The sequence below is a fragment of the Perognathus longimembris genome, chromosome 9 (assembly GCF_023159225.1).
Source record: "Perognathus longimembris pacificus isolate PPM17 chromosome 9, ASM2315922v1, whole genome shotgun sequence".
NCBI lineage: Eukaryota > Metazoa > Chordata > Mammalia > Rodentia > Heteromyidae > Perognathus > Perognathus longimembris.
Window position 1 is genome coordinate 55417299 of NC_063169.1, and position 24307 is coordinate 55441605.

A 24307-nucleotide genomic window follows, 5' to 3' on the forward strand; every position below is an offset into this window, starting at 1 on the left:
GTAGCTGAAAAGGAGGCAGTAAGCCTCATGAGTTCTTTAGGATCAGCTGGGGCTTAATGTTACTAAGAATCACATGGAAGATCTCTCCTTTTGCAAGCAATGTTTGGAGAGTTCATATTATCAGTTTCTCATTCATTTACTTGATCATCCATTGTATTGTTTATATACTCATCCATATACTACATATTATGTGCTTTCCCTCTTCTAAAACTGGAAATACAATGTTCAGTTATATTTGGGTACATCAGAACTCCAGGAGGTTTGGTGAAGCTGTAGAATGTAGTGGGTGCTCAGTGGGAAAAGATTTGTTTCCTGTAGTAGGGGAGGATGTTTGAGCTTGGTCTTGTAGAAAGAGAAGCAGAGGAATGATGCCCCACACAGAAATAGGTGGGGAAGGCCTTGAGTTCTGCTTGCTATTTGGAGTTTGATGTGGCTGTTCTAAGGTGCAGTGTGGTGGGGCACAAAGCTGAACAGGGATGACACTGGGCAGTCAAACTGGATGTTTGGTAGCCAGTGGAGAATCATCACCACCCACCAAAGTTTGTAAAGTAGAATGTGGCCAGCTGAATCTGCAAAACAGCAGTAACAGGTCATTAATAAGCTAGTAGAGTTTTTGTGTATTTTAACAGAATGGGTATATGCTGTTGCAGCTATTCGGGGTTGGAGGTTTAAGCTGCCATGCACCCTCAATTGTGATTTAGTAGCACACAACACATGCTGCTTTTCTGCCCAGCAGGATGGTAGTATCACAGCACCCAAAGCAGCTGTGTGGGAAGTCTCTTAATTGTGGGCCCAGAATCCCTGGGCTTTTCCAGCCCTGGGAGATTAGCTAATTGAGGTTACCTTTAGAGAATAAATGCCAGAGGGAGGAGTTGAGACCATATGAACCAAAGGGAAAGAGTCCTCCCTTGGTTTGTTTTTCTCACTTTGGTATAAACAGTATATCTTTGTTCCAGATTGGACTAATTTTCCATTTTATTTTTATCATCTAACAAATTTTGAAAGGATGAACTCAAGTGATGAGAGATGTCATTGTTTTGTACAAAGTGACGGTGTACATGTATGTTTCATTTATTTCAGAAAGCTTTCAGTTCTCAGCTGATGGTGAAATATCAACTTGTATTTAATCAACAGGATGTTTTAGCTAGATTGTCCTTGAGAGCTTGTTACAGACTAGCAAAAACCAAGTAGCATTTCTTTTTTTTTTTTTTACCAAGTAGCATTTCTAATAATTAAAGATTATGTGATCTAGTTTAGTTTATCAGAAGTAGAAAGAGCAAACAAAATATTTATACTAAATCATACTATAAAGATAATAGTTGAGGGGTTGGGAATATGGCCTAGTGGCAAGAGTGCTTGCCTCGTATACATGAAGCCCTGGGTTCAATTCCCCAGCACCACATATATAGAAAACGGCCAGAAGGGGCGCTGTGGCTCATGTGGCAGAGTGCTAGCCTTGAGCATAAAGAAGCCAGGGACAGTGCTCAGGCCCTGAGTCCAAGGCCCAGGACTGGCCAAAAAAAAAAAAAAATAGTTGAGACGGTGCTGGTGGCTCATGCCAGCATAATCTAGCTTCTCATGGGGCCAAGATCTGAGGATCATCATTTGAAGCTAGCCTGGGCAGGAAAGTCTGTGAGAGTCTTACATCCAATAAAGTAGAAGTGGTTCAAGTGGTAGGCTGGTAACCTTGAGTGAAAAATCTCAAGGACAGTGCCTAGGACTCTGATGAATGTGCACACACGCCCATTTATGCACACAGGGTACATTATCTTAGAGAAATAAGAAAGACATTCAGAGAAAGCTTAAAGGAAAGTGGAAAAAAAGATTTAAAGAAGAAATATTAAATGCTAATATAATTGTTTGGAATTTAAAAGATTTAATAAGGTTAAAAGCCTGGTTTTCTTTTCATATATGTGCATAATATAGTACATTTCGCAGATTTTTACTTGTCAGGAAGAAAAAACTTTACTTCTACCTGCTTTAGGTTTAGTATTTGAGGGACTGGAAATTAAATTGGTAAAAAAATGGATTAACAAGAGAAAAGGCATTTATGTGCAGAAAAATGTGGCTCAGATGGGTGGTTAGAATTAGTGCTTTATATATTACAGAAAGAGGTAGGGAAAGGATGCCTCAGGAAAACAAATGGTTCTTTTGGAATGATAAATGAGCTCTTAGGAAAATAGATGGGAAATAGCATAGTTTTGTGATAATGCCAAACTGATGTGGTATAGTGTTTGTTGGACTTCTTATTTCTGGTAATATGATTCAGCCTTTCCTAATTGCTCTTAGCAAAGGGACTTATGGTAATTGAAGTCTTTTGAGGAGCTCTGCTTTTTAATTTTTAAAAATTTTAGCTTCATTTAAATTGTTTTTTAATTATCTTTACGTGGTTGTACAAAGGAGTTGCTATTCAGAGGCTCTGCTTTTGTGCAGATAAAAGATTTTAGCAAAGCAGATTCAAAGACTTCAGATTCTGCACCCCTGACCCCCTGCCAGTTTTGGAGTTTGAACTCAGGTTCTGGCTCTCCTTTGGCACTCTATTACTTGAGCTATGACTCCAGTCCAATATTTTACTGGTTATAAAAATAGCTTTTATACCACAGTGGCATATATTATATTGTTCAAATATATTACCACTCAAGTTGTTCATCCCTTCCCCAAGGAACAGTTTTCAATAGTCAGATAGGAAAAGTGGGCCTACATATCACAATTCAGATTTTTATTTATTTCATTTTATTAGAGATTCATTAGAAGTAGATGCTTGATAGTATATACCAATATAAAGCTAATCAAGAAGATACATATAGGTCAAAGTTAGCAGGGTATCAAATTGTTTATGTTTGCTCCTGCCACACATTAATGTATATTTTTCCCTCGAGAGCAAGGATAAGTTTGATTATACTTTAGATCACGTCCCTTCAAGTTTACAGAAGCCTCTCAGGAGAGTCTTTCTATGACTATATTGAAATTGAATCACCAGCTCTGTTTTATGTTTCTTTGTGAGCACTCATGAATGTGATGATTATTTTTCCATGTAGTATTTAGCAAAACTGTATTATAACACAGCTTACTAGTAACACATTACCTAACACAGCTTAGCACTGGAACAGGAATGGAAACTATGGGAATGTACAGAATCAAGTTCTGTCTATTTTTGATTGGCAGCAGGTGCTATCTGTAATCTGAGAGACAGAGCCTTAGATAGTTGGCAAAGGTTAAGTGAACAGATATAGAGAGCCCAGGGCAACAATGCTAGAAGTTGTGGAGAAAGCCTGGTATTGAGAAAGAAAAGTGCTCCTTCAGTGGTAGAGGGAGCCCCGGTTTCCAAACAATTTCTATCTTCTCATGTTCTTATTCTGTAGTGCTTATGGACCTTGTATTGACACTGTTCCACCATAATAGGTATTGAGTTTTAGTGAAGATGAAGTGTTGCAGTACTGAAGCAAATTAAGATTCCTGGTGATGAATGTGTTGGTGTTCTGGAATCCATAGAAAGGAGAAGCAGCTATTCCCTGTGACAGGAACAGCTCCCATGGTTAGTGCTAACTTGGAGCTAGGTAGGATGGAGACACCTTGAGTCCAAAGAAATGTGTCTGACCATTATGCCACAGTTGGATTCTAGTTGATGCTGGGTCCATCTTGACGCCTATATACATGTGTATAAATAATGGGAATGTAGGCAAGATTTTTGGGTAGAGGTAGTAGTTGTACAAAGGAGTTGCTATTCAGAGGAGCTTTGCTTTTGTGCAGATGAAAGATAATATAATTGTAAAAATAAAATAATTGTAGATTTTTGGGTTTAGGATAAAAGGATCAAGGAAGCAAGAGACAGACAGGGTAGCTTTTAAAAGGACTCATAGACATAATTTTGATAGTTAAACTGAAATTAAGTCTGTAAAACAAAACACCACCAAAGAAGCATTTTACTCACATTCCTACACACATTTTGATCTGACTCTTATAATAGAAGGACTTGATAGTTTTAGCACTTCAGAGATTGTGACCTTTTGAGCTGACACTTCTGATTTTTTTTTTAATGTAGTGGGGTCTGAATTCAGGGCCTTGCACTTGGTAATCTACCATTTGCACCAGGCCCCTAGTCCTTTTTGCTATAGTTACTTTTGAGATAGGGTCTTGCTTCCTGCCTGGGCACCCTGGGCGTGAACCTGAACTGATGTACCCATTTTAAACTTCTGGTTGTAGCTAGTATGACAATTGTCCACCATGGTCCCCAGCTATGAATTGAGAAGGAGTGGTAAAATTTTTTGCTCTCACTGGCCTCAAGCTATAATCCTGATTTCAGCCTCCCAAATAGCTAGGGTGATAGGTTTGAGCCACCAGCAAGGCTTTAGCATTTCTTATTGTTAATGGATTCGATAGCGTTCATAGCAAGGACATGATTATCTTCTTAAACTCCACTGGTTTGAGACATGCTGCTAATCAGTCTATAAAGGGTTTGTCTGAGTATACTAACACCAGCATTTCATAGAATGTTCATTCTTTTCTTCTTTTCTTTTTTTTTTCTCTTTCTTGAAGTTTTCCAGATAAAGTTTATGGACTACTCTCATGGAAACCAAGTTGGTTTCTTGGCAGGCTGCTTTTGTGTATATAGGTGACTGATTCTTGGGCCATTTTCATTTTTATTGTGGTATATAGAAAACGTAGACATGCCCTTTCCTTTGACAAGTCTTTCCTTGTTGCAACGGATTCTGTGACTTGCTTTTGTTGGTTGCTGATGCTGCATTTCAGAAAACAGGCTTGTACAGTGGGGCCCCCCAGGCAAAGGCTTGTCCTGCTCCTCAGATCCCAGCAGAATGCCAGGTGATCACTAAAGTCACTTTACCAGGTTATCTTGGAGGAAAGCAGGGGAGCAGAGAGGGAATTGTCTCAGATTTCAGCAGGGCAGAAAAGGCATATCAAATACAAATGAGGTTTGAAGTTAGTTTATTTCTGGGTAAGAATAGATAAGGAAATGAGTTTAGCTACATTGTGGTGGGATTTTATTGATTTAAATGTAGAGTCTTAAAAATGGTCTTGAGAGGTGATTTATTAACCTAGTCTATTGACCCAAGGCAAGGGGAACTCTGATTCTCAGGGCCTGTGCTTTCTCTGTTGTCGAATTTGAGATTCTTTTTACAGAGAAGATGGTTTATCTTGACGGTCTTTCCAAGGAAAATTGCATTTTTTTCACACTGAATGACACGTGAACCTTTGTTTATATCCTTCTCCCTTTTTTGCTTTACATTTCTATTAGATTTACCTCATTGTTTCTATTTCTATGGAGAGCAAAATTTGGGGTCAGAAAACCTTTATATTGTAGTTAGGCTTAAATACTTATTAAACTTAATTTAGCTTACCCCTAGTTTTGAAGCAAGGCTGAATATTAATATGAATATTGAACATTTTGAATAAGATGCTGTTCTCAATTACAGAGCAGTGCCTTGTGATCTGGTTACACAAAGTTATATCAATCACTGCTGTGCTCTTTATTTTAATTTTTATTTGTTTTTATGGTGCTGAAGATCAAACCCAGGGTTTGGGGCATGCTAGGCATGTGCTCTTAGCACTGAGAGTTTTATCTCAGACCAACTCTGCTTTATTGATCCATGTGCTGAAGGGTGAAAATGGAAGAAGCTAGGCCTCTGACTCACTGAAAGACCTTGGTATATTACTAAAGGGACTTTTGTGTGCTGAGGAAGTACTTGCAAAATCTGAACTAAAGATTGTTCTATTTTTTCCCGAGGAGCTTTGCTATTTTCAAGAAATATTCAGGAAAAGCTGTAGAACCATTATTTCCATTCTGACATGGGATGTGAAGCAGGCATATTTGGGACCTGTGCTCTTTCAGATCTTGGCTTTATTTATGTTAGACCAGGAAAGGGGGAATTTTTGGCTTTATGGGCATTATTGATATATATATTTCTTACTGATGTCAGGATCAGAACTAGAACAAAAATATAAAGTAGAAATATACATACATATATAGTTTGAATTTGAGAACTGGGTAGATAGTAGGTTTTAATTAATAGTAAGGAAAGTGTGGGTTTGGTAGAATAGACTGAATATATCAAGAGAACATCAAAACCCCAGGTTGTTAAATATGGTGCTTCAGTGTTTATTTGGATAGAGTGGTTTGCCTGAGTAGAAACCTTCAGTTTAAATCTGAATCTAAGCAGAAGCGTGTTAACTGGACATAATCTTTATGTACTCAATTTGCTACCTACTTTGTTGAGGTCTTTCACACTAAAATAACATAAGAGAGGTTAAACTGAAACAGAGGCTAAGGCAGATGTGCTTAAGCTATCTTATTTAGCTCCTACACTAATCAAAATGAGTGAACAAAATATTTTTGTGTACTTGTGTTCCTTTATGTGTAGGACTTAGGATCTTATTTTTGTGTATAGTAGACTGAAAATTCTCTCAAAAGATTGAGAAACTTAGTAAATCTTTTTTTAGTTTTCACTTTAAAAAACTTAGCAAAGCTGGGTGCTGGTGGCTCACGTCTAGCTACTCAGGAGGCTGAGACCTGAGGATTGAGGTTCGAATCCAGCCCAGGCAGAAAAGTCTCTTTGAGACTCTTGTCTCCAATGAACCACTCAAAAACCAGAAGTGGTGCGCTATGCTCAAGTGGTAGAGCTCTTTGAGCAACAAGGCTTAGGGACAGCACCCAGACTCTGATTCCAAGACCTACAACTGATAAAAACAAACAAACTAACTTAGTAGTTTGTCAAGAAAAACAGTTATTAAACACCTGGTGAGTCTAGTGGTGTTGTGGGGCACCAGAAGCTGCAGCTAGTCCTGGCATCCAGTCCTTTCTCTTCCCAATTTTGCAGTGAAATCACAGAGAACCACTGAGACTGAAGTAGGGGCTTTGGTGTGACCTGGTGGGTGAGAAGATGGAAAAGCCAGGCTGGGATCTAATTAGACCCAACCTATGGAGGCAGGATTTTAGTCCAAGTTTCTGAGCTTTCCCAATGTGTGTATGCTATGATAATAGTCCATTTTTTTTCCTCAGAATACTATTCTGGAGCTGATATCAAGCTTTTCTGCTGTGTATATTTTAAATTGTCACACTTATTTTATAAATGGTTTAAATAGATGCAAAGGTTAAAATTTCCATTTTACTGTAAACATTTTCATCATGATGTGTATTTAGGCAGAGCCAGAATAATAATAATAATAATAACCATTGTTGTCTAGGTAAAAGTGAAAGACATTTTATATTAGAAATTTCTAATCGGTTTTTTTCTCAGAATTTGATCCTATGACAGGGTATCATTTTGCTTGAAACTTTCTATTGATCATCTTACCATATTTTTCTCAAACAGGATTTATACCTACACTTAAATTTATATTAAGAAAAACTTTCTAAATGTCAGAGTAATGACATCCGGACATCTCTTCTGTAAATGCAGTGAAATTTATCAAGAGCAACTTTTTTCAAGTTCCAGGATTGCACCCAAAGAAAATAAAAGTAACCAACTCTGAGGTTGGAGGCGTGGCTCAGGTGTAGAGTGCCAACCAATCTGGAAAGCATCAGGTACTGAGTATGAGTCCTAGTTTCAGACAAAGGAGAAAAAAATAAGAAAGGCAACTTTTTGAGTCTCTAGAAATTAACCAAAGGCTTGCAGTAAGAATATATATTCAACAGAAATAACTGAAGCACAGTAAGAATAGTAAGCATTGTGGTGTTTTTTTTTTTTTTTCTTATTCCCACCTTTTCCTACTGCTTTAAAACTAGGAGCCTGATCCAGGTGTTGGTTGCTCACTCCTGTAATGCTGGCTATCAGGAGGCTGAGAGCTGAGGATTATGGTTCCAAGTTAGCATGGGCAGGTAAGTCCATGAGACTTATTTCCAGTAAACTACTTAAAAAAAAAGAAAAGCCAGAAATTGATCTTTTACTCAAGTGGTAGAGTGCTACCCTTGAGCAAAAAAGCTTGAGCAAAAAAAAAAACAACAAAGTTCAGGGACAGGTACGTAGGTCCTGAGTTCAAGCCCCAGGACTGGCAAAAGAAGCAAAAACCTAGCTAGCACCTGGTAGTCATGGATGGTGAAGAATAGGTTTGATGTTTTCCCCAGTGTGTAGAAAGTTGTCATTATTTTGGTCTAAACAGATCAAAATAGTAAAGCCTCATGTATTCCACATATTTGTTACCTGCTCAGTTAATGAAAAACCCTGGTCAGTTCAAAACCGTCAGCAGTGATTGTTTAGTACTACAGCTATTAAGGCAGTAGAAGTAGTTGGGGCAAACGAAAAATGGGAATAGAGATGTCCTTAAGGGGCTTTGCAATCTGAAGATATTCTCCTGGTATTTTAGAAAGCCATACCCATGGGCAGGGTAGTATATATGCCTCGGAATGTACATGCTTAGGAAGTGCCGTAAGAGACTGAGCTACCTTTGGCTGGTCTCAAAGATCTGCATAGGCACAAAGTAAAGGCTAAGAACAGTTGTAAATTGCCATCACCTTTAGCAGGATTGCCTTGGCATATACATACCCCCTCTGCAAAGGGTGGGCAACTTAGTACTTAAGTCATTTAAGTAAGTTTGTCCTGGACTTATCACTAAGCTAAGTAGAGATGTTGGTGGCTGCACAGGACAAAAAATTTACAGATTTTCCTGATGTAATGTAAGTAGCAACAATAAAGACCAAAACTAAATCTTGGAAGGAAAGGGCATTTGATTTTCAGAGTTGGTACTTTTATATTAAAGCATCTACTTGGCAAAAACACAGAGGTATGAGACAAAGAAATAGGAAAGTATGACTTGCCCCCTCCCATTCTATACTGGATACAGAACAGTTATTTGAAATATTATCTGAATTGGCTTTCATAGATTGGCAGCTGGTAAGGATTAGGATATTTTCAGAGACTCAATGTATTTCTTTTCTTCTGTAGCGTATTAGCTTTCCATCAAATATAACAAATAACCTGAGAAAAATCAACTGCAATATTCTAGAGTAGTATGTGCACATCATATCAACTATGAGATATTTCTTTAAAATGGTTTCTCAGTGAAGCTTGTGGAAGAGATTAAATAGTAGTGAGTGATGGGTTGTATTCTCTGAGAGGTAGCTTCCTTTCCTGCTGGACAGTATAAGGATGAGGTAAAGTGATTAGTCTTTTTATTTTGCAGTCATTGGGATTTCAGAGGTGGTGGTGGTGGGAGCAACCATACTATTATGGCCTTTAGTCTCCAGATACTTTTGGGGCTCATTAGGAAGAAGAAGCAGTTGCGGCATTTGGGGATGGTGTGCTATAATTTACATGGCAAATGGAGAGCATATATGTAAAATAGAAGGTGTTTTGATTTTTGCTAAATTTTGGGTATTTTTACTGTCAGGATAAGCCTCATCAAAAATCAAGTTTTATTTTCTTAGCAAGGAAAATTAATTAAATTGGAGTATAGTGCTAATGAGTGACATGAAGTCTCTTCTAGATTCTTTAAAGCTGAGATAGTTTAACAGCTGTTTAAATAGTTATGTGTAGATAATCATGCATACACATTTGCACTTGACATCTACTTAAGTCTGGAGTCCTCTTCTTCTTGACTGTAATGTAGTCTGATTCCCAAAGCTGGCCCTGCCTTTCCTGCAGAGTGGGTGTCTGTAGTGTGTTTGTATGTTAGGGTGCTGTTTAAGTTTTAGTGATTAAATATCTTCAAGCACCAAATCTCCAAGCAAGAAAAAAGGTAGTCTGTTAATTGATTTTTTTTAGCACAGTGTGATACTACTAAATGCATATTGAACTACATAAATTTCAAATAATAACATATAAAGACACAAATAATATTAGTAAAAGCACATTATGTATAAAATTTCAGTGAACACATTTTCTGAAATTATATATTAAAGTTATTATATATTATATATAATTATATATATATTATATATAATTATATATTAAAGTTATTTCAGCTGTCAGGCTGTCAGGTTGCTGTTACAAAAATGCTTTGTTTCCTAATGACCCTACAGTTTCTTCTTTTTAAAAACATATATATATATATATATATATATATATATATATAGTTTTTGTAAAGGTGATATACAGAGGCGTTAAAGTTATGCAAGTCAGGTAATGATTACATTTCTTTTTGAACCGTGTCACCCCTTCCCTTGCTTTCTCCCAGTTTTTCCATTAAAGACAGAAATATCGGGCTGGGAATATGGCTTAGTGGCAAGAGGGCTTGCCTCGTATACATGAAGCCCTGGGTTCGATTCCCCAGTACCACATATATGGAAAACGGCCAGAAGTGGCGCTGTGGCTCAAGTGGCAGAGTGCTAGCCTTGAGCAAAAGGAAGCCAGGGACAGTGCTCACGCACCAAGGCCCAGGACTGGCCAAAAAAAAAAAAAGACAGAAATATCTACTAACTTTTGGCAGGGTTACATGAATTATGATTTTCTTTTTGGTGGTGTGGGATGTGAATTCAGGACCTTGTGTGTGCTAGCCAGATGCTTTTAACACAGAGCCATGCTTCCACCCCCCCTTTTTTTTCCCACTGATTATTTTTGAGACAGGATTTCATTTCCTGCTCAGGCATGTGCCTGGATTGGGATCCTCTGTAGCAGGGTGTCTGACAGGCGCATACTCCCATGCCCATCTTCTTCGGTTAAGTTGGAATCTTGTGGGCTTTTCTGGCCTGGTTGGCCTATGACTATAGTCTTGTTGACCTCAGATTCCCATGTGACTAGGATGACAGGCACAAGCTACTGTACCCAACTATTGGCTTAAAAGAAGTCATGTGAATTTTGTTTGGGGGGCTGGGCTGGCCTTGAATTCCTGCCACTTTCAGCCTCACAAGTAGCTAGGATTACAGGTGTGAGTCACCAGAGGGAGCTCAGCTTGTGTGAATTCTTCAAGGATTCTTCAAGGATTTGGGTGACATTTGTGTTACTATTTTGACATTGACTTCTATAATTTAAAATTCTCAATAGTTTTCAAAATATCATCAAGTAAGCTAATACGAGTGCTGAAAACACTGAAAATCAGTAACTTTGGAAGAGAAATTAGTTATAATAAGACACTGAAACATCCCCACTGTTAATTCATACAATCAAACTGAGAAGTACTACAGATAAAACATATACAATTAAAAAATACCAGTTGGGCATCTAGCTACTCAAGAGGCTGAGGTCTGAGGATATGTGCCCCTTCAAAGCCAGCTTGGGCAGGAAACTACTCAGAAAAAGCCGAAAGTGATACTGTGGCTCAAGTGGTAGAATGCTAGCTTTAAGAACAAAGAGGCTCAGAAACGGTGTTTGGGCCGTGAGTTTAAGCCTCAGGACATGCCAAAACAAAACAACCCACAAAGCACAAATACAACATAATGACTAGAGATTTTGAAGGTATATCCTACTGCATGACTATGGGATAATCAGTCTTAAATTATAAAAGTTCTTCAGGACCACATCTCGTGAGTAAAGTGAAGTTATGCTTTATGAATCTGTTTCTTCAGGCTTGGAAAACAGGCCTGTGTTGGAAAAAATACACGAAGAGATACTTGTTACTTGTTTGTCTAACACTGAGAAAAACATCTTAGAGAGGAAACTTAAAGGTCACTTTTTTAATGCCTTAAAACTAATAAGCAAACTGATGCTTGCTGTATTGCTTTTTTTTTTTTTTTTTTTTTTTTTTTTGGTCAGTCGTGGGGCTTGAACTCAGGGCCTGAGTACTGTCACTGGCTTTTTGCTCAAGGCAACCCTCTAGCACTTGAACAGCACCACTTCCGGCTTTTTCTGTATATGTAGTGCTGAGGAATCGAACCCAGGGTGTCATGCATGCTAGGCAAGCACTCTACCACTAGGCCACATTCCCAGCCCCGCCATATTGCTTTATTTGTTCTGGGGAACAAATTTACCTTAAGCAAAACCCACATGAGAAATTAAGCTTGACAAAAGAGTAAGTTGTGAGAACATGCAAAGTAGTGGCAGCATTTGGTCACTGAGAACTGTGGAGAGAGATGATCTGGACTGGCTTTCTTTGATGAAGCAGATACTTGTCTAGGCCTTGGGGGATGTGGAAGGGATCAGGAAGGGATCAGGCTGGAGGAGAGCTGAGGAGCTAAGGAGAAGCACAAGTGTGAGGTAGAAGGGGGCTTGGGAAGGAGTTAGTGCTTGTTTGGTCATTTCCTTGTTGCCCTGAACTCATTTAGAGTCCTTTGATTTTTGTATCAAGTGAAGAAAGTGATAATGGCTTTTAATAATAGTTGCTTATAGTTAAATCTACTGTAACAGCTTATTTATTCTTACCCTTTGAGGTAGACACTATTATTTTGACCAGTTTATATGTTAAAAGAAACAAAAAACCCCAAACAACAAAGGCATAGGGAGGTTTGGTGATATGCCCAAGGTCTGGATGTGAAGTTGCAGAGCTGACTCATTCAAGCAGGCTGGCTCCCACACTGGAGCTAGAGGACAGTTGTTAGGAACTTCATGCTCAGAGGAGGACTACTATGCCAAGGAGCTTTCAGAAACCCTGAAGTGTGCATTTGGTACGTGGGTACAGAAGGCAGGCAGCATAGCTGATGTTCAGTATGAGGAAGTGAGGGTGATGGAAAAAGCCTGGCCTGCCTGGTTTTTAAGATCTGGTTTGAGCTCTCTGACTGCCTGTCCCAGTGTCTAGGCTGCAGGCCTCCGGGGGCTTTATCTCTGCCTTCCCTTCTCTGTCCTCCAGCATTCCAGTCACCCCAAAGTACCATGCCCATATGGGTCATTCTCTCCACAACAAAAACACTTTTTAAGACACCTAATATGATTTTCATAGTTATGAGCTTATGCGATGAGTAAAACCAAGTCCCTACATTTAGGCTTTGACGAGATAGCTGGCATGACTATAAGATCCTTCTTATCCTTCTACCCAGCCCAGCTTTCCACTGCCTTGGGATACTTGCAATTACTTTAAGAGGAGTGAAAATACTTGATTTCACAGTTTAAGAACCTGAAAACAGTAACACATGGTTTATATGGGACCCTTCAGTTACTGTGGATGAACTTTTCAAGAGTTTTTGGGCTTGGTGTGGAGCAGTGTGACTCCTGCCAGCCCCTTGCTTTTTAATAGGCAAGGCATGTGGAGAGCTGAAGTGGGGGCAGGGTACAGGATGCAGTGAGAGGCTGAAGCGACAAAAGAGACATTGCCAAGTGACCTTGGCCTTCTTACCCTGTTGCATAAACTCGAAACTCCTTGACATTTTGGCCCAGAATGATATATTTTCACTTGAGCAGGGACAAATGCAAGTTGGGTATGGAATACTTGATAATAAACTTGTAAAAACAGGCCTCAGAGGGTTTATACACATTTTAAAGCAATGTTATGTGAAAGAACATTTTCCATGTTGCTTTTTAGGTTATTATCACAGTTTAGACTGATGTTCCAGGAGACACTTGTGGCACATGCCTCCACTTAACGAGAGATGTCCTTTTGTCCTCTCACTGTAGTTCAGTTGTATTATGTCAGTCTGTAGTCATACTTTTATGGGACTGCTATTCTTAAGGGAAATGAGGGAGGAGGTAACAAATAGTACAAGAAATGTACCCACTGCCTTACGTATGAAACTGTGCATCACTTTGACAATAATTATTCAGAAAAAAATTAAATAAAAAAAAAGAACTAGGGATTTGCTTAATTTTAACCTTCAAGAAACAGTCAGATATTTCTGTAACAGCAATTTTGTTACAGGTCTGATTTTTTTTTTTTTTGGCCAGTCCTGGGCCTTGGACTCAGGGCCTGAGCACTGTCCCTGGCTTCTTCCCATTCAAGGCTAGCACTCTGCCACCTGAGCCACAACGCCCCTTCTGGCCGTTTTCCATATATGTGGTGCTGGGGAATCGAACCGAGAGCTTCATGTGTAGGAGGCAAGTGCTCTTGCCACTAGGCTATATTCCCAGCCCTACAGGTCTGATTTTGAATGCTGCCATTTGCTGGTTACAAAATATTTTCTTGTATATTTTTGTTAATTGTAAGATTATGAAGCATGACATTGACTTGATTTCTAAGAAACTCTTGCATGATACTTTCAAACCAGGAGAAAAAATAGGGAATATATAGAACATTTTGCATTTAATTGGGAAGCCAGATGACAGATACAAAGTTATGGTAGAAGTAGCATAGAAAAGTAAACACTTTTTTTTAATGGAACTTCATAGTTTTTGTTTCCACATACACTGACCGATGGTCAGTAGCAGCACTGGTAGAGGGAGGCTGTGGCATGGCGAGGGAACTGTCGGAAGTCCCAGTGCTGTTCCCACGGCTTGCCCTCTTTATTCCTAATCATCCTCTGACTCACCTGCCTCCCTTACAGCCTCACCCTTAGCTGGAGGTGTGTCACAAGGAAGTTGTCTGTTGCACATATTACTCAATATTAAATAAGTTCTTGGCTTCACATTTGTTTTTGAGACCTAGCCACAAGACAACATCAAAAAGTGGTGTTTCTCAGTAGGCTGAGATCTGAGGATCATGTTTCGAAGCCAGCCTGGACAGAGAAGTCTCTGTGAGACCCTTACCTCCAATTAACCATTCAAAAAACCAGAAGTGGTGTAGTGGTTCAAAGTAGAGCACTAGCCTTGAGTGAAAGACCTCAGGGACAGTGCCCAGTGTGTGTGTGTATAACTACTTAAAGATAATAAAATATAATTTAAAAAGTCAAGGCCAGTCCAGAATTTTACATTTTGAATATTGTGAATACATAGGGTATGGTTAGACCATCCTTTAAGTTTATTAATTCTTGGTTATTGCATCTTGGTTATTGCTATTACATTTCAGATATTTTTCTTCAAGGCCATTCCTCTGAAGGATTGCAGATAAAAAAAATCTGAACTTTATTTAATTGATTTACTAACATTTCAAAGGACACTAAAAGTCACACAGTTCAGGTGACTGCAGTTAATTTTCTCAGCATTTCAGACCACCATTCCACTTTTCTCTGTGTTTCAATTTGTTTAAATCACTTTCTAGGATTATAGCATTCTCTTTTCCTTCTGGTCTTGTCATGTGGGAATTTTATGTGTCAGTTTCTTTAATACGACTTTATTTGTCCTCCACCCCATTTGTACAAGGCTTGGGCCAAGCTATGCTAGGAACACTAAGATAATTAAGAAGCAACCTCTCCAGAGTCATTACTTGGCAGGGAGCATGATGATGGGTTCTGCTTAACATTCAGATTGCCTCCTACTTTGGGAAGTCAAGAGGTAGGGAAAGAGTGGCCTCGTGTAGTTGGTGCCTGGATGTGGACTTGGCAAGAGCAGATTTAATAAATGTTAGGCCCTGTTTTAAGCTCCATATGTGTATTATGGGCTTTTTGTTTGTTTGTTTGTGTGTTTGTGCTTGAGCTCAGGTCCTGGTTTCTCTCCTTTATATTTCTTTTTTTGTTGTTCTTGTTGGTCGTGGGGCTTGAACTCAGGGTCTGGGTGCTGTCCCTGAGCTCTTTTTTGCTCAAGGGTAGCACCACTTCCAGTTTTCAGGTGGTTAATTGGAGAAAAGAGTCTCACACATGCTTTTCTGCCCAGGCTGGCTTTGAATTGAGATTCTCAGATCTTGGTAGGATTATTATAGGCGTGAGCCACTGGAGCCTGGCTTTCCTTTAGATTTCTTATTCAAGGATGGTGTTCTACCACTTGAACCACATCTCCACTTCCAGATTTTTGGTGGTTAGTTGAGGATAAGAGTCTCATGGGCTTTCCTGCCCAGGCTGGCTTTGAACCTTGATCCTCCAATCTCAACTTCCTGAGTAGGGTTTGTTTTTGTTCTCCCAGCCTAATAACAACCGTATAAGGTATGTTCTATTATCTGCATTTTGTACATTAAAAACTTGAAAGGAAGTAATTGCCCTAGGGAATGTAGCTCATAAATGATACTGGAACTGGTATATAGGTAGTTTGGTTGCAGTTAATACTGTGAATTTCTGTCTTGGACAAAATGGTATTAGGACATATGAAGATTACAGATTATCAACTCCTGGGAGTAGATCAGGAAGCCACAGTGATTGGATGCACAGAGGTACACAAATAGGCTTCGAGATATTTTACCAAGGTCCTGGAATCCCATACTAAAAGAGATAATTTTAACTCACAGTAGTCAGGGCTAATAGTTTCACAGGCTTTAAAAAGTTCCACCATCTGTGCTGATGCATGTGGTGGGATGTTGTAATGGTTATTTGGTAGGCAGCAGTGCAGTCATGAAAGTTTTAGAGTAGGAAAACTACACTGGTTGTTCCCTTTGCTATATCTTCAAGCTGTCCTGAGATTTTAGCATTTATTTTCCTCATTTTTGAGCCTGCATAGGTCTCAGCTTTGGCTGTCTTCTGCCCTTTGCCCATTTCATTTTCTTCACTTTAAGGTTATACTTCTGAAAAGAGTTTGCTGGGCAGACATCTGTCCAGACACAGTTTCTACCTTTTCATCTTGCTACCTGTCCCTTACTGTTGGCCTCGCAACATCGCTCTTCATCATGCCACCAGAATGATCCTCAGTGAGGGGACAGTGCCTCACACAGTGCTCATTCTGCAGGGACTTTTTGGGCTTATTTTATTCAGTGGTACTCAATTAGGAGTGTTTTTTTCCCTTAGGAGATATTTGTCAATGTCTGAAGACATCTTGGGTGTAAAAATTGAGGGAGGCAGAACTACTGGCAGCTATAGTAGAGGGCAGGGATGCAGCTTAAAACTCTTACAAAACACAAGATAGCTCCCACAGTAGGAATTACCAGCCCCCCAAAATAAATGTTGATATTGGGGAGGTTGAGACATGTTTTACCTGGTACTTTGGGACATTATAGTTTTCCATTCTTAGAACTTTCCCCTGACTGACTTGACCGAGTTCTCTCCTGACATGCTTTCCAGTGAATTCTTAGTTCCTTCCTTTCCAGTCTCTGTGGAGGACTTTCCTGCTCCAGTAGTGATGCCAATTCTTGCTGCTCAGGATTCTCTTCCCAGTCTCTCATTTCTGCCTCTGCTCATGGTTCCCTTGGGCATCCCATCGATTCCAGTAGTGTATCTTGTATGTCTGGGTGTGGGATTTCACATCTCTTGAGCTCCTGTCGGGTTAATGTCTTTCTCCATATTGGTGTTATGCAGGCACTTCCCTCTTCACAAGGTCCAAGCCAGGACAGCCAAAAGTTGTTTTTGTTTGTTTTTTGTTTTGGTACCTGTTCTGGAGCTTGAACTCAGGACCTGAATGCTGTCCCTGAGCCCTTTATACCACTTGAACCATAGCTCCACTTCTGACTTTTTTTGCTAGTTAATTAGAGGTAAGAGTCTTGTGGACTTTCTTGCCCAGGCAGGCTTTGAACCTCAAACATCAGATCTCAGCCTCCTGAATAGATAGGATTGCAAGCAGGAGCACCTGACATCTGCTCAAAAATTGTCTTTTGTACAGACCTTCCCCTTTGGTGTCAGTCCTACTGTATTTCAAGCACTGACAGTCATCAAAACAGCTCGGAGGCTGTGAGTCCTCCCTTAATGTCTCACTTACTGAAGATATCATCTGTGTTTCTGCACATGGAACCTTTGTGACCAAACCTAGTGGTCCCCAATGAAGAGCAGTGTTCAGAGGAGCCCTTTGAAAGTGTTATGGACCTTGGGTTATCTTGGGAAAGTAGGGCTGGGGGAAAAATATGAGAAGATAATATGGGTGGGGTTCGTACATAATAAGTAATGCACTGGCCAGTTGCACTACATAAAGAGAAACAAGTGAAAACTTTAATTTTTAGTTTCCACCTAGAAAAGTGAAAAGAGATGCTGAGCACTGGTTCAGGAAATACTTATTTGGGGAATGGGAGGCACAAAAGGGACTGGTAGTAGCGAAGCTGCACAGAAGTACAGGAGTGAATTGAAGGAGAATGATGAATTGTATTGGAAATTGTAGCCACACAGGGAATGCCAACTGGGGAAGTCTGTTGGTTGCTTGCTCTTTGTGCTGGCCTTCTTTCCCTGGGCCTATGATATTTAGTCTCCTTTTTCATCATAGCTGGAATCTTTTCCATTCTGTCCAATCTGGTTTTTGCACAGCTAGTCTTCTAGTGAAACCTGGACTTAAACCTCTTATTTCCCACCTCTCATTTTTAAAAAATAGATTTTTATTTTTAAGAATAGTATTAGGGTTGCATGATAAAATTTAAAGTTTCCATGTGCTGGCTACCCCCACACATTCAAAATTTCCCCCATTGTCAACATTTTCTACTGGGATGTGTGTGTGGGTGTGTGTGCATGTATTAGAGTCAGTGGGCCTATACTAATGGGTTATCATCAAATTCTATAATTAAAATCAAGAATTCATTACTTATAATTGTACATTCTGTGGATTTTGACAAATATACTTATATACTTACCATTATTATATCACAAAGAACAGCTTCACTGCCCTAAAAATCCTCTCCGCTCTACCTATTTGCCCCCTCTCTCTTTTCTCCCTGGTAACAACTGCTCTGTTTTATGGTCTCTATCACATGTTTTTTGTTTTGTTTTGTTTTTTTGGACAGTCCTGGGCCTTGAACTCAGGGCCTGAGCACTGTCCCCTGGCTTCCTTTTGCTCAAGGCTAGCACTCTGCCACTTGAGCCACAGCGCCACTTCTGGATGTTTTCTGTATATGTGGTGCTGGGGAATTGAACCCAGGGCCTCATGTATATGAGGCAAGCTCTCTTGCCACTAGGCCATATCCCCAGCCCCTCTATCACATGTTTTTTGAGACTTAAAATTAAACATAAAACAAGTTCAAAGTCAGATATTAAGTTGTCCTTGGGAAGTGATAGGAATTCAGTGGAGTTCAGAGTCCATATATCATGTTAGCTTCATGATGCTTTGTGCCTCATGTTTTCTTTATTTCTGGGAACCTACCTGGCTATTTGGTACCTATATGTAGACATGTGCTTGAGATGGTGTAGAATTATCTCATTATTCTTCTTGCTCTCTATCTTAGAAATTTGAGAGAAATTTATTTTTCCTTTACAACTTGGCAGTGGAATTCTGTGTAGACCAACAATTAATTTGACCAGATATCTGTTGTCATTAGGAAATCAGACCACTCTGAAAGAGAATTAGAGCTGAGACTAGTCCGTTTTCTAGTTTTTGTCTAGTATTCAGGACAGCCTAAAGCTGGCGATAAAGTGCTTTCTGAGTTCTTTTGGCGAGGCCACCAGAACTGATTGGTGAAGTAGCTTCATATTAATTCTTGATTCCCTGAAAGAATCAAGAAACTCTTGGGTGCCTCTCAGTGCACCCACATCTTAGGAAAACCTCACCCCATGCTGTCTCAAGTACTGACACACAACTGCAATGTGAAGGGTTCGGATATCTTTTATCAGCAGATATCAGAAAACATGTTCCCTTGGCACAGCAACATGTTCCTAAATTTGGTGTTTCCTCCAGTTGTGGTATACCTTTGGCATGAATGGACTAAAGCAGATGGCAGAATTGCTTTCTGGGTTGGTGTCCACTGGAGTTGTGGAGTCCTGTGCACTGATTCTGTCTCTTTTTGTGTCTCTCCCAGAAGCCCCCTGTGCCACGCCTCTGATCTGCAGCTTTGGGAGGCCGGTGGACCTGGAGAAGGACGACTATCAGAAGGTGGTGTGCAACAATGAGCACTGTCCTTGCAGCACCTGGATGCACCTGCAGTGTTTCTATGAGTGGGAGAGCAGCATCTTGGCCCAGTTCAACTGCATCGGCCGTGCCCGCAGCTGGAACGAGAAGCAGTGCCGCCAGAACATGTGGACCAAGAAGGGCTACGACCTGGCTTTCCGCTTCTGCTCCTGCCGCTGTGGGCAAGGGCACTTAAAGAAAGACACAGACTGGTACCAGGTGAAGCGGATGCAGGATGAGAAAAAGAAGAAGTCTGGGTTGGAGAAGAACACGGGGAGGCCCCCGGGGGAGGCCGGAGAAGAGGCAAAAAAGTGCAGACCCCCAAACAAGCCCCAGAAAGGCCTAAACCACGACCTTCCCCGTCGGCATTCTATGGACCGGCAGAACTCCCAGGAGAAGGCAGTCAGTGCTGCAGCCTATGGTGCCCGTTCCCCTTGTGGCTCCCCTGGCCAGTCACCCCCAACTGGCTACTCCATCCTCTCTCCTGCCCACTTCAGTGGTCCTCGTTCCTCCAGATACCTTGGAGAATTCTTAAAAAATGCCATCCATCTTGAGCCTCACAAAAGGGCTATGGCTGGGGGCCATGTGTTCAGAAATGCCCACTTTGATTACAGTCCAGCCGGGTTATCTGTTCACAGGGGAGGACACTTTGACACTCCTGTGCAGTTTCTGCGGAGGCTGGACCTCTCTGAACTCCTCACCCATATCCCCAGGCATAAGCTGAACACTTTCCATGTTCGTATGGAAGACGATGCCCAAGTGGGTCAGGGAGAGGATCTGCGGAAGTTCATTCTCACGGCTCTCAGTGCCAGCCACAGAAACGTTGTAAACTGTGCTCTGTGCCACCGGACACTCCCAGTCTTTGAACAGTTCCCACTGGTGGATGGAACTCTGTTCTTAAGCCCCTCGAGACACGATGAGATCGAATATGATGTTCCTTGTCACCTTCAAGGTAGAGGTGTTGGTTCACCTTGCCTACTTTATGTTTGATAAAAACCCAAAAGTAAACAATGGAGTTGCTCTATTTGGGTTAAGTTTAACTGATGTTATACTTTTGTTCTAGTCACGTGGTAGGTAACAGGAGTTATTTCAGCTTCACCCAGGGAAATGGTAGTGGTGGTTTTGGTACTCTGCAGTCAATGTACCAAGTACAGTGGGAATTTTATGTTCTTATTCTGCTTTGATTTGAAGAAAGAAGTGTTGGTCTACAGTTCTTTTATAATTGGGAAGACATTTGTTTGTTTTGTTTTTTGTCAATCCTGGGGCTTGAACTCAGGGCCTGACTACTGTCCCTGGCTTCGTTTTGCCCAAGGCTACCACTTAAGCCACAGTGCCACTTCCGACTTTTTCTATACATGTGGTGCTGAGGAATTGAACTCAGGGCTTCATGTATACGAGGCAAGCACTTTACCACTAGGCCATATTCCCAACCCCTTGGGAAGACATTAGGAGAAGAAATTACATTATTCTCCTTGCTATAAAATAGTTCCTTTTGAATTCCAATTTAATAACCTGGCAAGCTTTGATCCATGTACACACAGCAATGAGGGAAAGTAGGGGGAAAGAAGGGACTATATGTTTCAGATTAGTTGAACTTATTTTGAAATTATGGAAGATGAGACTGTAGGAGTAGCTTCAAAAGGAAAATGGAGGATTATTAAAAACACAGGAGTGACCCTGGCTTACAGTAAGCATTGGGGAAATGAACATGTTTCATTTGTACCTTTAATGATGGAGTTATACAGGTGCAAAATCTGTCTATTCTTATAAAACTACTGAATTTCCACAAAGATGAGATGCATATAATATATTTATGACTTTAAATGTATACTAAAAAAAAACCCAATCCTGGCACTGGTGGTTCATGCCTGTAATCCTTGCTACTCAGGAAGCTGAGATCTGAGTATTGAGGTTCAATGCTAGCCTGGACAGGAAAGTCCATGAGACTCTTACTACCAGAAAACTGGAAGTGGTGCTGTGGCTCAGAAAGGTAGAGCACTAGCCTTGAGGGAGCTCTATGACCTCCCTCTCCTCCCCCCCAAAAGAATAAAATCCTGTAAGAAAACAATAGGTCTCTCACCCCAGGGAGACGTTTTGACGTTTGATTTTTTTATATAATCTTTAAGTAGTTATACAGAGGAGTTGTCATTTAACAAAGCAGTTTATGAGTACAGTGCATCTTGCTCGGTGTCACCACCTTCATCATTCTTACCCTCCTTTGACTTACCCCTTCCCTTTTCCTTTGTGGTAAATGCAATGAATTTTTGACTGTTTTCTCCCTGCCACTCCCTCTTCACGTTTTTAATGTAATTTTTAATGCTGTTATCTGCATTCTCCAATTTTAGATGTAATCTGCTGACTTCTTTTAGATGACTGTTAGATGAAAACATATTCTGCTTTCTGTGTATTGCAATGATTAGTTAAATCCTTTAATGTTTTCAGTGTTGAACCAAGACATATAGGTATATTTCCTATTATAGAGACAATATATTCAAAGATAACTTTAGTTTCTTGCCAGGTGCCAGTGGCTCATGCTTGTAATCTTAGCTACTCAAGAAACTATCATCTAGAGGATCACAGTTGTGGCAGAAGAGGCAACTACATGCAGTAGCGTCTGCAAGACTGTTTTGCTGTTCTCCAACTTTCTTTTTATTCCTCTCCCTGCCTCTACCTTCATCCTCCCTGAAGGTTTTAATTTTCCTCTCCTTTTTATCTTTCCCTCCTTTTTTTGAGGTAGAGTCTTGCTGTGTCGCTGAGGCTGGCTGGCCTGGAACTTGCTAGGTAGCCCAGGTTGTCCTTGAATTTACAGTGGTTCTTTCTCTGCCTCCATGCTGAAATTACAGGTGTTGTACTACCATGCTCAGCGAATTTTCCTCTATATCTCTAGTACTCTAAAATCCCACCATAATACTGTCTTTCCCTCTCACCTTCCATCTACTCATTGTGCTCTGTACTGTCTTAGTGTCTTCACTCTATAATCTTAAGATCATCACTTCGGAGAAAGTTTCTTTTGTATTATTTCTTTGATAATTTTCACCTTTCTGTTTATACTTAAAAAAACAACTGCTATTAATCAGATATCTAATGTCTTAGATTTTTTAAATTTCAAAATTATTAAAATTATTATTAAATTATTTTTGGTATCATTACTAAGCCTGGACTCAGCATTTGTTTGCTTGTTTCCCTCAAAGGCTGGTGTTCTACTAGTCGAGCTACTAGTTGAGCCACAGCTCTTCTTTAGACTGTTGTAGTGCTTAATTGGAGATAAGAGTCTCACAGACTTTTCTGCTTGGCCTGGCTTTGAACCTCCTTCAGATCTTAGCCTCCTGCGGCTTATAGGCATAAGCCACCAGTGCCTGGCTGTTCTTTGTTTTTCTTTCTTTCTTTTTTTGATGGAAGAAAAGGAGAATCCTTTTTTTTTTCTTTGTTTAAAGTCTGTTATCTGGAAGATTTCTTTGCCTTCTGTTTTTTGTATTTTTAAATTTCAAGAACTCTTAAATAGTACCCTTATTCATGGAGGTAACTTCTGTTGTCATCTTTCTGAGCTGAAGCTGAAGGGGGTAGTTTTCTTTGTTGTTGTTTCTTGTTTTTTTGAGAGTGTTACCTAACTCCCTATGTCAGTTAGTCTTTGTTACAAAGCAGGTTACTCTGAAACTTCTCACAGTTCTGTCTTGGTGGTGGTTAGGATGGCCTCTCACATGTTTCCCTGTTGACAGAGTAGGTGGCCTTGGGCCTCAGTCAGGATGAGTCATCTTTGGTTTGTGTAGTGTTTCTTCTTCCAACAGATAGTTCGGGCTTTTAAAGATTTGTTTGTGGCTGGGCACTTGGTGCTCACACCTGTAATCCTAGCTACTCAGGAGGCTGAGATCTGAGGATTGCGGTTCATAGCTAGCCTGGGCAGGAAAGTTTGTGAGACTCTTATCTCCAATTAACACTAGAAAACTGGAAGTGGTGCTATTAGTCAAGTGGGAGAGCATTATCCTTGAGCTGAAGAGCTCAGGGACAGCGCCCAGGCCCAGGATTCAAGCCCCACAACCGACAAAAAAGAAAAGATTTGTTATTAATTGACACAGAATGATCATACAGCTCTTAAGGGGTACAGTGTAATGTTTTGGTATATACATACACTGTGTAATGACCGGATCGGGATATTTAGGGTATCAGTTATCTCATACCCTTAATATTTCTTGAAGCAAAACATTCAAAGTCTTCTAGTTATTTATTTTTATTTTTTGGCCAGTCGTGGGCCTTGGACTCAGGGCCTGAGCACTGTCCCTGGCTTCTTCCCGCTCAAGGCTAGCACTCTGCCACTTGAGCCACAGCGCCGCTTCTGGCCGTTTTCTGTATATGTGGTGCTGGGGAATCGAACCTAGGGCCTCGTGTATCCGAGGCAGGCACTCTTGCCACTAGGCTATATCCCCAGCCCTCTTCTAGTTATTTTGAAAAATAGAATACAATATTGTTACCTATAGTCATTTAATGTATTAAAGCACGGGACTTGTTCATTCTATTTGATATTTTTGCCCGTTAATCTCTTCACCTCACCTCCTTCCCCTTCCCAGCCTTAGATAACCACCATTCTTCTCTATACATCTATGAGAAATATCGAGCTTTTTGTATAACAAGAACTCCACAGCTGAGTGAGGTCCTGTGATACTTGTCTTTCTCTGCCTCACTTATCTCCCTTCACATAATGTTCTCCAGTTCCATCCATGTTGCCACAAATGACAGAATTTCATCCT

At 40.3% G+C, this 24307-nt stretch overlaps 1 protein-coding gene across 2 annotated transcripts in view; it reads left to right on the forward strand.

Moving 5' to 3' along the window:
• Positions 1-24307, forward strand: part of Heca (hdc homolog, cell cycle regulator) — a 45944-nt gene that overhangs the window by 11888 nt on the left and 9749 nt on the right. For both annotated transcript variants that reach the window (XR_007212131.1, XM_048354192.1), the window contains exon 2: positions 19477-20517. Coding sequence is in view for 1 of the 2 variants with exons in the window: in XM_048354192.1 (XP_048210149.1) it covers positions 19477-20517 (1041 nt within the window). In the remaining variant the exon portion in view is untranslated. The remainder of the gene's footprint in view (positions 1-19476; positions 20518-24307) is intronic.